This window comes from Equus asinus, chromosome 8, assembly GCF_041296235.1.
Source record: "Equus asinus isolate D_3611 breed Donkey chromosome 8, EquAss-T2T_v2, whole genome shotgun sequence".
Classification (NCBI taxonomy): domain Eukaryota; kingdom Metazoa; phylum Chordata; class Mammalia; order Perissodactyla; family Equidae; genus Equus; species Equus asinus.
Genome location: NC_091797.1, coordinates 77,482,558 through 77,495,232, shown reverse-complemented (window position 1 = coordinate 77,495,232; position 12,675 = coordinate 77,482,558). Strand labels below are relative to the sequence as shown.

Genomic DNA, 12,675 nt, shown 5'->3' with positions numbered 1-12,675 from the left:
CTCTGCTTCTGACTCTCCTGCCTAAGCCGCTCCGTACTCGGGGCTGTGGGGCCACTCTGCAGCCAATCCTGCTTGACTCCGATCCAGCGTCCCTTTTTCTCCTCTGCGACAGGAGCTACCCCTCCAGGCTAAAGCCAGTCCTTGCCTCCCTAACTGCCTCACAGCCCTTGCCGTGCTTCTCTACTGGATAGGAATATCAGCATTTTTAAATAATCACATCTCTCATCTGTACATAAACAGCCTCATCCCATTCTTCCCTGCAGCTGTCGCCTTACCTCTGCTGTAGAGTGGTCTGCACTTGCTGTCTCCATTTGCTCATTCTCCTGTTCTTCAGTCCTAGCTGAAATTCCTGACCCCACCACTTCTCAGAAACTGTTCGTATTATGGTCACCGCAAATTGCCACATCCTTAAGCCAATGACCATTTTCCTTCTTCATCCCACTTGATACTCACTCTGACACTTTGTTCTTGTACTGTCCTCATACCACACTCTCCTGGCTGCTCTGTGACTTTTCAGCTGGCTTACCTTCTACCCAGCCTTTGAATCAGAGTTTCTCAACCTCAGCATTAGTGACACTTGGGGCCTGATGGTTCCTTGTTGTGGGGGCTGTCCTATGCATTGGAGGATACTGAGCAGCATCCCTGGCCTCTACCCACTAGATGACGGTACCCCCTTCCTGAAGTGTGGAATCTAGAAGTGTCTCCAGACATAGCCCAATGTCGCCTGGGGGGCATAATTGCCCCTGCTTGAGAACCACTGTTTTAAATAATGGCAGTCCTCTCCTCTGTACCCTCTGCCTAGGAGATTTCATTCAGACCCCTGGCTGAAATTAGCATCCATATGCCAGGGAGTCTCAAAGTTAGAATTTGAACTTCAATCCGTATATTCTACTACCTACTTGGTTTCTGCAACTTCACATATCCAAAATTGAATTCATGATCTTAGTGAGCATTGATCTCATTTCTCCAAACCTAAGTCATCCTTGATACCTCCTTTGCCCTTAACCCCCAGAACCAATCCATCACCAAGTCTTGCTACTTTTGTCTCCTCTATTAGCTGTCTCCTGTGGCCACCTCGCTCCATCTGGACTGTAAGGAATCACCATCTCTCACATGCTACAACTTCTTCCATTCTTGCCTCACTGCACCCCACTCTTCACACAATAGCTGCAGCTAAAGTTATCTTTTAAAAATTCAGCTCAGTCAGTCCACCCTATCAAAACCCTTCAAATACTTTAAATGCCAAGGTACTTTATCTGGTTCTTTAAATGGCTTACGAGACTCTTCTGGCATTATTTGGCACTCACCAATTTCTCTAGCTTCACTCTGTGCCATTGTTTCTCCCTGCCTATCTGCTCTCTAACCACACTGGCCAGCCTTCATCATTCAGTTTCTTAAAACCACCACACTCCCTCCATCACAGGGCCTTTGCACATGCCACACATCCACCCAACTCCCCACCTACTACCTTGTCCCTTCCAGCTTAGCCCAAACACCAGTTTCAAAGAGAAGACTTTCTGACCTCCTGGATTAGGTCAGTTCACAACTTAAATCCTCTCAAAGCACCCTGAACTTTTCCTTTATTGAACTTATCAGTCTTTAAAAATTATCATATATTTAGTCATGTGACTGTTTAATGTCTATCTCCCCCCTAGTCTCTTATAAAGTTTAGGAACTTGTTTATTTTGCTCACCATTGTAAACCCTACATCTATGACATGTGGCCCTCAACAAATACTTGTGGAAGTCGCACAGTAGACAACATGAATGAATAAATGAATGACCCTGTTCTTGGCTCATCCTCACGAACCAGAGGGTGAAGATGTCCTCTGCACGGTGGCAAGTGTGATACCAGCTGTTGAACTCACACTCCAGATGGAACACCCCAAGTTAGCTGTGATATTGGCTGTGGTAGGCGGAATGATGGCCCCCCAAAGATGCCCACGTCTTAATCCCAGGAACCTGTGAATATGTTATGTCACATGGCAAAGGGGAATTAAGGTAGCAGATGGAATTAGGTGGCTAATCAGCTGACCTAGACTAGCCAGGTGGCCCCAATGGAATCTCAAGGATCCTTAAACATGGAAGAGGAAGAAGAGGAGTCAGCGTCAGAGTGAAGCGATGTGAAAATGACTTGATTGGCCATTGCTAATTTTGAAGATGGAAGGGGACCACAAACCAAAGAATGCAGGTGACCTCAGGAAGCTAGGAAAGGCAAGAAAACAGACTGTCCCCTAAAGTCTCCAGAAAGGAACCAGCCCTGCTGACACCTTGATTTTAGCCCAGGGAGACCCATTTCGAACTTCTGATCTCCAGAACTGTAAGATAATAAGTTTGTGTCGTTTTAGCCACTAAATTTGTGGTAATCTGTTATAGCAGCAATAGGAAACTAATATACTGCCTTTGATTGTACCTGGAGGCATAGTCTGAATTGCCTCTGAAGAGTCTAATATGGCCAAGGTCAAGATCCTAAAGCTAAAAGTGACCTTAAGACAGTATCTGTGTCTCTTGAATGTACAATACTATGTGCAGATAGCTCTTCATTTAATTTTTATGGTGCTAATTAAACTAGAAAGCTTAGGTTTACTTTGGTCTTTGAAAACTGCCCTGAATTTGCTACTGACTTAGGGTAAATGTTACTTGCTACCCTCTCTTGTCCCCACCTACTCTTTGGCCTTTAAGTCTGTGTGGCTGGATGATTGAGTCCTTCCCTGGTATCTGACAGTCTTCTAATGGAGAAAGCTTGTGAACAGCCATGCAGCTGGGAATTAGCCTCAAGTCCAATATGAATTGGGTAAGATGATAAATTATTATAAACCATTATAATCCCAACAAAATTACTTTTTAAACAAGAAGATAAATTATTATAAAATCTTTTTTAAAAAATACATATTTTCCCCATTTTGGTGCTCTGGAGAGCTGCGTATAACTTCTTGTTTAAACTTATTTTATTGAAAATCCACAATGGAAAAAATCACTGGTCACTGTTCAGAATATTCTAATACTCCTCTATCACAGTTTAAGTTTGAAAATCCCCTTTCCCAAAGTAGTATACTACCATAGATTTATTTTTTTAATAAGGTGAATTTAAATTGCTTTCATTTGGGAATTTTGTGATACGACTGGAGGGATTTTAACCTTCTTAAGCTATTTCAAACCAGGGCTGAAAGTTTGTCAACCACTGGCTATGCACTAGGAATACAGAGATGGGTAAGACTCAGGCCTGCCCTGATGAACTCACAATATACCTAGTGGAGCGACAAGCATCTATATTAAATTATCATGTGACGGTAATAATGAATAGGATCAACAAATGCTTTGAGTAGAATGAGACGTCTTCAAAAAGAGAAGTAGCATTTGAGCTGGGCCTTGAAGGGTAGGTAGGAGTTGAAAAGGTGGAGAAGAAAGGAATAATATCACCTCAGCTGCAGGAACAATACCATGAGCAAAAGTAGAACACAAAAGTGCATGCCAAACGTTTCCACTAAGGAACTAAGCAAGGATGGCTACTGTCTTCACTGCCATGCAACACTACTAAAGGTGATGAGCTGCTGCAGCTGAACGAAGGAGACCCATGGAGGCATTAAAGAAGAAGTAAAACCATCTCTACGTGAGGCCCACAGCGTGTCTGGAAACCTGAGAGAGAACTGATGGAAGCAATCAAATAATTCAGCAAGACAGCAGGAAATCAAATCAACATGCAAAAAACAATACCCTTCATATACACAAACAATAGGCAGTCAGAGAACATAATGCTAGAGAAAACTCCATTTACAATAGTAACATAAAAGGTTACTTAATAGTGAATGTGTAAAACCTATATAAGGATAGTTTTAAAACACTTCTGAAAGACACAAAAGTACACCTGAACAAGAGGAAAATACACTGCTTGTTTTAGGACAGAAGGACTCAACATCATAAAGATATCAGTTTTCCCCAAGTTAACAGAAATTTAAGGAAATCCCAATAAAAAAATACCAAAGACTTTTTAATGGAGCTAGATAAGTTGATATTAAAGTCCAAGTGAAATAGCCAGGAAAAAAATGATAAAATCTACAAAAGGATACTAACACTACCAGACATTAAATATACTCCGAAGCCTCCATAATGAAAAATGTGTACCAACACATGAAGAGACAAACAGCTCAGCCGAGTTGAAAAGAAAGTCTAGAAATAGACCCAAATACAGAAATGTAGCATATGATAAAGGGAGCACCTCACTAGAGCAAAGGTAGACCCTATAAGAAGTGGTTCTGGGATAGCTGAGTAGCAAAAAGATAAAATTAGATCCATACCTCACACCATACACAAGACAAGAAACTCCAAATGGTTCAGGATGTAACTATAAAAAGATGAAAAACAAGTTCTAGAAGGAAACAGGAGAGAATTCCTCTTTAACCTCCAAGTGGGGCAAGGCTTTGTAATTAATGACTCAAAATCAAGGGGTAATTTTTTTAAAGGTTGATAAAGCTGACTACATAAAATGAAAATTTTTATGACAAAAAAAATTTAACAGACAACTGACAAACTGGGAGAAAATGTTTGCACTATATATCACAGATAAATGGCCAATATCCATTTATATATAGATATATATATCTATATATATGAAGAACTCTTAAAAATTGAAGGAAAAGGATAAAAAAATAGAAAAATATGAAGACAAAATAAACAATTCCCTAAAATTATAAAATGGCCACATGAAAAGATGTTTAACCACATGAAAAGATGTTAACCTCACAATTAGAGAAATGCAAATCAAAACTACACTGAGGGGCCGGCTGCGTGGCCGAGTGGTTAAGTTCACGTGCTCCGCTGCGGCGGCCCAGGGTTTGGATCCTGGGCGCGGACATGGCACCGCTCATCAGGCCACGTTGAGGCAGCGTCCCACATCTCACAACTAGAAGGACCGGCAACTAAGATATACAACTGTGTACAGGGGGGGTTTGGGGAGATAAAGCAGAAAAAAAAAAAAGATTGGCAACAGTCGTTAGCCCAGGTGCCAATCCTTAAAAAAAAAAAGACTACACTGAAATACCAACTGAGATATCATTTCTCAACTATCAGTTTGACAACATAAGCTGTTTGCCAGGCTGGGGGAAATAGGCTCTCTCCTCCGTCACAGGAGGGGACACAAACTGGTCCAACCCTTCTGGAGAGGAAGCTGGCAGCACCTCACAAGACTACATATGCACTACCTTTTGAAGGAGCAATCACACTGTCAGGAATTTGCCTTGAAGTTACACTTCTGATAATATGAAAACATATGTATAAAAGGTAACTCACTGCAGCTCTGTAACTGCAAAATACTAGGGGATATCTAAATGTCAGCAGATAGGAGAGTCGTTGAATTAACTATGGTACATTCACACATGGAATACTAAGCAGCTGAGGGGAAAAAAGAGAAACTGATATGGAGTGATTTTCAGTATATACTGTTAAGTGCAAAAACCAAAGTGGAAAACAGCATTTATAGTATAAGAAAGAAGGGACAAAATACATAAGTATCTGCTCATTTGTGCACAAAGAAACATAGAAATGATAAGTGAGAAACTTAACGAGATTTACTCCCTACAAGGGGCCCAGGCCCGGGCAGAGGAGGGAGGGAGTGACGCGCCCTGCATATACCTTTGTATAGTTCCCACTTTCAGTGCTGCTGATGGCTCAGCACTCGAAATAAACAAATAAAATCAACAAGGATTTGAGGAGAACCAAAACGGAAGACAAGCAAACAAATAAGGCTACCTGTATTACAGAGGATGAACAACCACACCGAAATATGAGAGAGGGAAGAACTAACCTAAGGAACTTTGAAAAACAGTATTTTGAATATATACTTTACGACTAAAGACAAAATAATGATGACAGATACTGTACCTCTAGTTAGCAGATTTGTTTTTCATTGGGTATGGATTAGCAGTTCTGAAACTGTGGGTTCTAGGATTGAACAATAAGTAAACATACTGTGAATAATAAGCCTAGTTTCTGTCAGAAAAAGGAGTTATAAATAAAGCAAGCAGGAGGCTAGCATGGACTCAGTGGTGTTGAACTGGAATTGGAGGTATTACTATGAGTTTATGGATTTTAATATATATACGTATACAAATAGATATAAAAATTAATCAATACATGTGTATGTGTCAATAAATGCATATACTTCCTAGCTCTGTCTGCTGAGAGGGCCCAGAAGCAATGAAATCCTAGTACAAAAGGGCACACCTAGCACTCGGAACTTGGTTTCTATATACCATCTCCAATCAAAAGAACCAGGGCTCTTGGGAGAAATGGCTGATTCTGGGGTTGGAGCAGGAGAAATACAAGTTAAGCCTAGGACATTTTAAGCTTCCAAAAAGTAAGGAAGTGCTCAAAAAATGTTGGAGACAAGGGCTAGCCCCATGGCCGAGTGGTTGAGTTCACGCACTCTGCTTCAGTGGCCCAGGGTTTTTCCGGTTTGGATCCTGGGCACGGACCTAGCATCGCTCATCAGGCCATGCTGAGGCAGCGTCCCACATAGCACAACTAGAAGGACCCACAACTAGAATATACAACTATGTACTGGGGGGCTTTGGCGAGAAGAAGAAGAAGGAAAAAAAGACTGGCAACAGATGTTAGGTCAGGTGCCAATCTTTAGAAAAAAAATGTTGGAGACATGTCAAAGGGAGATAGGCTACCAGTGGCCAAATATGGAGCAATTTAAGCAAGAAAATAAATAATGCTAGTAATGGATTAAAATTCATAGACTAATAGCCAAGAGTATATCATGATATAAATAAATAATTGAATAACAAATAAATAGGGCAGAAGGGAAAGAACTTAAAGTGAAGTTTCATCCGACAAAAAGAAAAATCACCATTTGGCAAACATCACAGTGATAACTATTTTAAATAGAAAAAAAAAATCAATGAATGCTAAAATTAGTAGGCAAAAAGTATGATGAGGAAGAGGATCTTTTATAGTCTCAGAGTAGCTCCCCACAAGACTCTTTCAATTACTAACAGAAAAGCAGTCGCTTTACACTGGAGAAATCTGGCAGATAGCACCTTAATCAGATAAAGACCATCAAGGAGACAAATCTCCATCGTGGGGCCAGGCCCGTAGCCGAGTGGTTAACTTCACGCGCTCCGCTGTGGCAGCCCAGGGTTTTGCTGGTTCAGATCCTGGGCGCAGACACAGTACTGATCACCTGTTGAGGCAGCATCCCACATGCCACAACTAGAAGGACCCACAACTAGAATATGTGGCTATCTACTCGGGGGATTTGGGGAGAAAAAGCAATAAGAAAAAAAGAGAGAAGATTGGCAACAGTTGTTAGCTCAGGTGCCAATCTTTAAAAAAAAAAAAAACTCCATCGTGTGCCTCCACGTATGATAGACTAAAAGAACTCAGCATCACTGTTATATTCTTACCCAAAATGCACCACTGAAATTTAATCATGAGAGGATTCAAATTTGAGGACATTCTACTAAAGCATCAAGTAAAGAAAGATAAAGCAAGACCTAGAAAATATTCTAAAGGAGACTCTATTAACCTATGATGTCAATATTTAGGGAATCTGGATGAAGGCATATGGGAATCCTTTACACTATTTCTGCAAGTGAGTCTGAATTTACTTCAAAATTTTAAAAATTAAAATTTGATATGCATGTGCGCAAGTATGTGTATATATATGTGCATAGAAAAAGTCTTCAAAGGTAGAGTAATAATAAAAGGATGTGTAGTGATTATCTTTGATTACCTTTGATTTGTATTTTCTGATTTTTCTCCAATGAAATGATAATTGTACTATTATAGAAAATGTTAACACTTGGCGAGTCTGGGAGAAGGGTATGTGGGAATTTTTTGTACTATTTCTGCAACTTTTTAAAAGTAAAATTATTTTAAAGCAAAAAGCTAAAAACAAGCAAACAAATAGTGTGGGCTATATTGTTATAAGAACGTCACCAGCACCTTAATGGCTACAGCTTTAGTCTGGTCCACAGGTGACAGCCCTCCAGTGCGCCTGGCAGATGCTGCTGATCAAGTGAAGATACAGCTATGCGTCATTCTCAACACTGCTTGCCCAGACAAATGCTCGGTGGTGTTACCAGAGAGGAAACCCACGTGCCCTTCCTGGCACCGAGTGTGTTTTGTTTGCGGGCAGGAGGGAAGAAAGAAGGTGGCCTTGTGAAGATCACCTCAAATACCCGAGGGAAAGTCCCTCAATGAAAGTCCCTGAATCCAAGGAGTTCGGTGCAATCCCATGGGAGAAACGGAATGACCCAAGAGCTTTAAAGGCAGGAGACAACTAACATTTAATGAGCACTGACCATGTGCCAGCTCCATGTATAAGCTCAATTAATTTTCACAACAATTCTATGTAATGGGTAGTATTATTATTATCTTGATTTTACTGATAAGAAAACCGAGGCAAAGATAAATAACTTGTCCAAGTCACACAGCTAATAAGCGGCAAGACCAGGATTTGAATCCAGGAACCAGAACTCCAGAGCCCGTGCTCTGCAGCCCTATTCCTCGTTGTGGATGAAGGCTTGGACAGTCTTCTGCACACTGTGGAGGCGAACCAGAGTGGAGGAGAATGGAGGCCTGGAGGCCAATCAGAAGCCTGACAGTAGTTCAGGTGGAAGATGATAAGGCCTTAAATAATTTACCCATAATGTAAATTCAGTTTTGCAGGAGATTGACACATTCAAGCAAATAATTCCTTTAAAAAAATAGAACTTCCATTTTAGAATTTAAGCGACAGGATAGGACACTTGAAGAAAAGAGTGCTGCAATGGGGCCCATGGAGCTTTCAATTCTAAAGGTCACTCTCCCTAGAAAGGAAATCTGCAATCTAAGTGGACTGCAGAGAGGTGAAGCAGCAGGAAAGTGTTTTCTCTTGCTGCCTATGAAGAAGTAAGTAAGCACAATATGTGTGACCAAAAAGACAGGCGAGGGAAAATGCTTCTGCATAATGAAAAGACAGACTTTGGTTCTCACTTTATGGCCAAGCTAGTAATACACAAGAGAAAACTGCCGTAAGTGCCAGGCATGTACTAGGTATTCAATAAACAGTGATGGCATCAAACTGAATAATAAGTGGACTTTACTATCCAATTTGTCCTAAAGGTCTTTTGTACAGCCAAAGATAGTGACTTTTTGAAATATTATTTCTCCTTTCAAATTTCTAATTCTAAGAAACTCATATTTCCAAACCAATAATAGTAGCAACAGCAAAACAAGCTTGAATAAAATATTAATGTAAAGATGCAAAATCGAGATTATCATTATTTGAGATACCTCAGTTTCTAATAAATTATCTTTATCTTCAATTCAATAGATTTCATAAGGTTTGACACTATAGCATTCTGTAAGCTTATCCTTCTAGTAAAATACTGGTAAAATAATAATATGTTATTAACTGGGACTCCACTATGAAGGAATTTGTCATGTTTGTTGGGATGGAATTTACATTTGTACTACTATGAATAAAGGATTTCCAACAAAATTTGAAAAATAGAATTAGAAGGACACTTATTTTGAAAAACGAGTTAGGGGCCAGCCCCGTGGTTAAGTTCACGCACTCCACTTCGGCAGCCTGGGGTTTCGCAGGTTCGGATCCTGGGTGTGGACCTAGCACTGCTCATCAAGCCATGCTGAGGCAGCGTCCCACACAGAACAACTGGAAGGACCTACAACTAGAATGTACAACTATGTACTGGGGGCTTTGGGGAGAAGAAGAAAAAAAACAAGATTGGCAACAGATGTCAGCTCAGGTGCCAATCTTTAAAAAACGAGTTACATGACTTTAGCATGATATTTACATTCAAACATAAGTATGCTATAAGCAATCATAATTTATTCTTTAAAACAAGTGACCCAAACCTCACTTGAATATATTTTGTTAGAAATTACTCAATGAGCAGTTTAACTATTTTGTGTTGACATTCTATAAATCAGTCTTTTCTCTACCTCAGACTGGCTTCACCTCTCCTCTATCAAAACGTAAGAGAATTAATTTTCAAGATATTAAGGGTGGGCTGGGGCAAAAGGAAACAGAGGATGAGAATTCCTGAGCGAGACCTGGTCACGTCTCAATGTTTTCTGTTACCTTCCTGAGACACGGAGACCCCAGCACTTCCTCTGCGCGCCTGACACTGCTTGCTGGTACTTCACCAACGTCTCCGCTCACTCTTTTCAGTGGAGGGCTGCCACAGTTTTCCAAGGCAGAGATGTCTGTTAGCGTCTCATTAGGACAAAGCCTTTTGGGTGCCGCTTTTCTCGAGATATGCTCCAGGGCCTTGCTGGTTACATTTTTACCAGCCTTTGAATTTGAACGTATCAGATCTGACCTGAGTTATTAATAGGGATTAAATGAATGAACCGTTTACTTTGAAATACATATTTTTATATAACCAATGGAACAACAGGGGATGACAATGATAACACTAGTTTAGGAAATATATTGCAATAACATGGGACTAATTGTTGAAAGTTAAGATTTACATATACAATTATTTAGAAATTCTCTAGACAGATTTGAATTTTTCAGTAAAGCAACCCAGTGTGCATGAGACAATCTTATGATAACAGGGCCAAGTCAAAAAAAAATCAAACACATTACTATACATCTATATGATAAAATTTTATACAGCCACAAAAATCATGTTTCCAAGTCATAATCAGTGACACTGAAACACGTTCACAACATCATATTTTGTGGGAAAAACAGGATCCAAAACTACATATGCTATATGATCCCAACTTTGTTTTAAAATATAAGTATATGCACAATAAAAAGTCTGAAAGAAAATACAGTGAGCCAAACATTAACAGTAGCTATCACTACGTGGTTCAAGTGTGGGTGATTCTGATTCTCTTCTTCATACTTTTCTGTAGTTTCCAAATTTCCCATAGTAACTTTATGCTACTTTTATAGTCTTTGTACTTTTCTGTATTTTCCAAATTTCCCAGAGTAACTTTATCTTACTTTTACAGTGAAGCACCACCCAGAAAAAAAAAAGTTACTTAAGAGACAAAAGACAAACAATAGCTGTCCCCATGTTTGAGAAGAGAGTTCTAGGTAGTGAACACAGACTCTCCTGTGAACTTCCACACTGTAGCACTCCTAAAAAGCAACTACTAAAAACGGAGCTTTGGGTAACAACAAAGATAAACCAGAGAGTCTGGTTAAATTCTGATCAGAAGGAAAAAAAGCAAATATCTAGTGCCAGATTGGTGATATTTCTATGTTACAGTTAGATCTTACTATAGCTCTTCCTGATTCAATCAAAATTTCTCATCTTCTAATATTTTTCTCTTCAATTGTTTCCTAAATGAATGCCACTGAATTATTTCAGAATAAGATTGCAATGGCTTTTTCCCAACCAATAAAGACATTAAAACACGGCCTTACCTTTTTCGTTTCTGTGACAGACACAGTGATTGTGGAGAAGATGCTCTACTCGGCTCATCAGCTAATGTGGCCAAAATAAAGTTAGCTTCCAGTAACATATCATCAATACTTAGAGCCATAGGTCTAAAAAAGGCAAAGTCAGAGCAAACATTACACTTGTTTTCTGATGGGCATTGAGAAAACATTAGAAAATGACAACTAATCCAGGAGTAAAAAGAAACAGTAAAACTAGAAGTCCTTTATGTTTTTTCACAAATTAACACAGTTCTAAGAGCCAGAGGGCCCTTAGAAATCATCAGATCCAATTTCATAAAACACATCTATCCTGGGGCTGGCCCAGTGGCACAGCGGTTAAGTGCACACGTTCCACTTCGGTGGCCCGGGGTCCGCCGGTTCAGATCCCAGGTGCAGACATGGCACCGCTTGGCAAGCCATGCTGTGGCAGGCATCCCACATATAAAGTAGAGGAAGATGGGCACGGATGTTAGCTCAGGGCCAACCTTCCTCAGCAAAAAGAGGAGGATTGGCGGCAGACTTAGCTCAGGGCTAATCTTCCTCAAAAAAACAAAACAAAACAAAACACATCTATCCTAACTCAATCTCATTTGAAATTTCAGTTCTGAAATATCATATAAAGTATCATAGTTTCATAGAGATTTAACTTGTTTAAGCCATATATAATTTTCTAATTAGGCAATTTATTCAGCACCATGTCAAATTTACAAATGTTTTCACTCTGTAGAATAAATCGTTCTCCATCAAATTACCAATTAAAAATTGCTATGTTATGGCATCTTTCAAAATTTCCGTTTGATGAGTGTTGCTAGTAAAGTTAAGGAATTCCTGAGGTATGAATTAATTTTGAAGTGATCCAAAGGATTTTATTATTAATATATGACAAAAGGAAAATAAAAACAAACTCAGAAAAGTTCCCAAGGACCTACTTCCCAGGAAAATCAAAATGAATGGATATAGGAGCATGTGTGGCTTCTGAAAATATCAGCATTCCCTGAAAGGAAAAGAAGAAAAAAACATGAAATCTTTATTAAAAACGACCAGTGAAAATTTTAATTTGACACAAATTTTTGTTTACCTTCAATTCTTTGAAGCAAAATGTTATTTCAGTATCAACTCCAATTTGAAAGAAGTCAAACTCATCTGGCCCAACAAACATCTCACTGTGTACAGAACTGGTCAAATCTGTTCAATATTATAGGAAAACAACAAAATTAGTTCCGGGGGTATCTGTTAAATTTTAACATGAAAATATAACCTTAAGTG

General features: G+C 39.5%; 1 protein-coding gene across 8 annotated transcripts in view; it reads right to left on the bottom strand.

Annotated features, from left to right (window-relative positions):
* Window positions 1-12,675, bottom strand: part of RAD9B (RAD9 checkpoint clamp component B) — a 64,541-nt gene that overhangs the window by 25,092 nt on the left and 26,774 nt on the right. For 7 of the 8 annotated variants that reach the window (XR_011505327.1, XM_070516026.1, XM_070516025.1 and 4 more), the window contains exons 7-10: window positions 12,488-12,594; window positions 12,339-12,403; window positions 11,395-11,517; window positions 10,090-10,330 (exon numbers count right to left, since the gene is read on the bottom strand). Coding sequence is in view for 7 of the 8 variants with exons in the window: in XM_070516026.1 (XP_070372127.1) it covers window positions 10,090-10,330; window positions 11,395-11,517; window positions 12,339-12,403; window positions 12,488-12,594 (536 nt within the window). In the remaining variant the exon portion in view is untranslated. Of the gene's footprint in view, window positions 1-5,876; window positions 5,937-10,089; window positions 10,331-11,394; window positions 11,518-12,338; window positions 12,404-12,487; window positions 12,595-12,675 lie in introns of all 8 variants that reach the window. The other variant, XM_044775890.2, reaches the window with a different exon arrangement.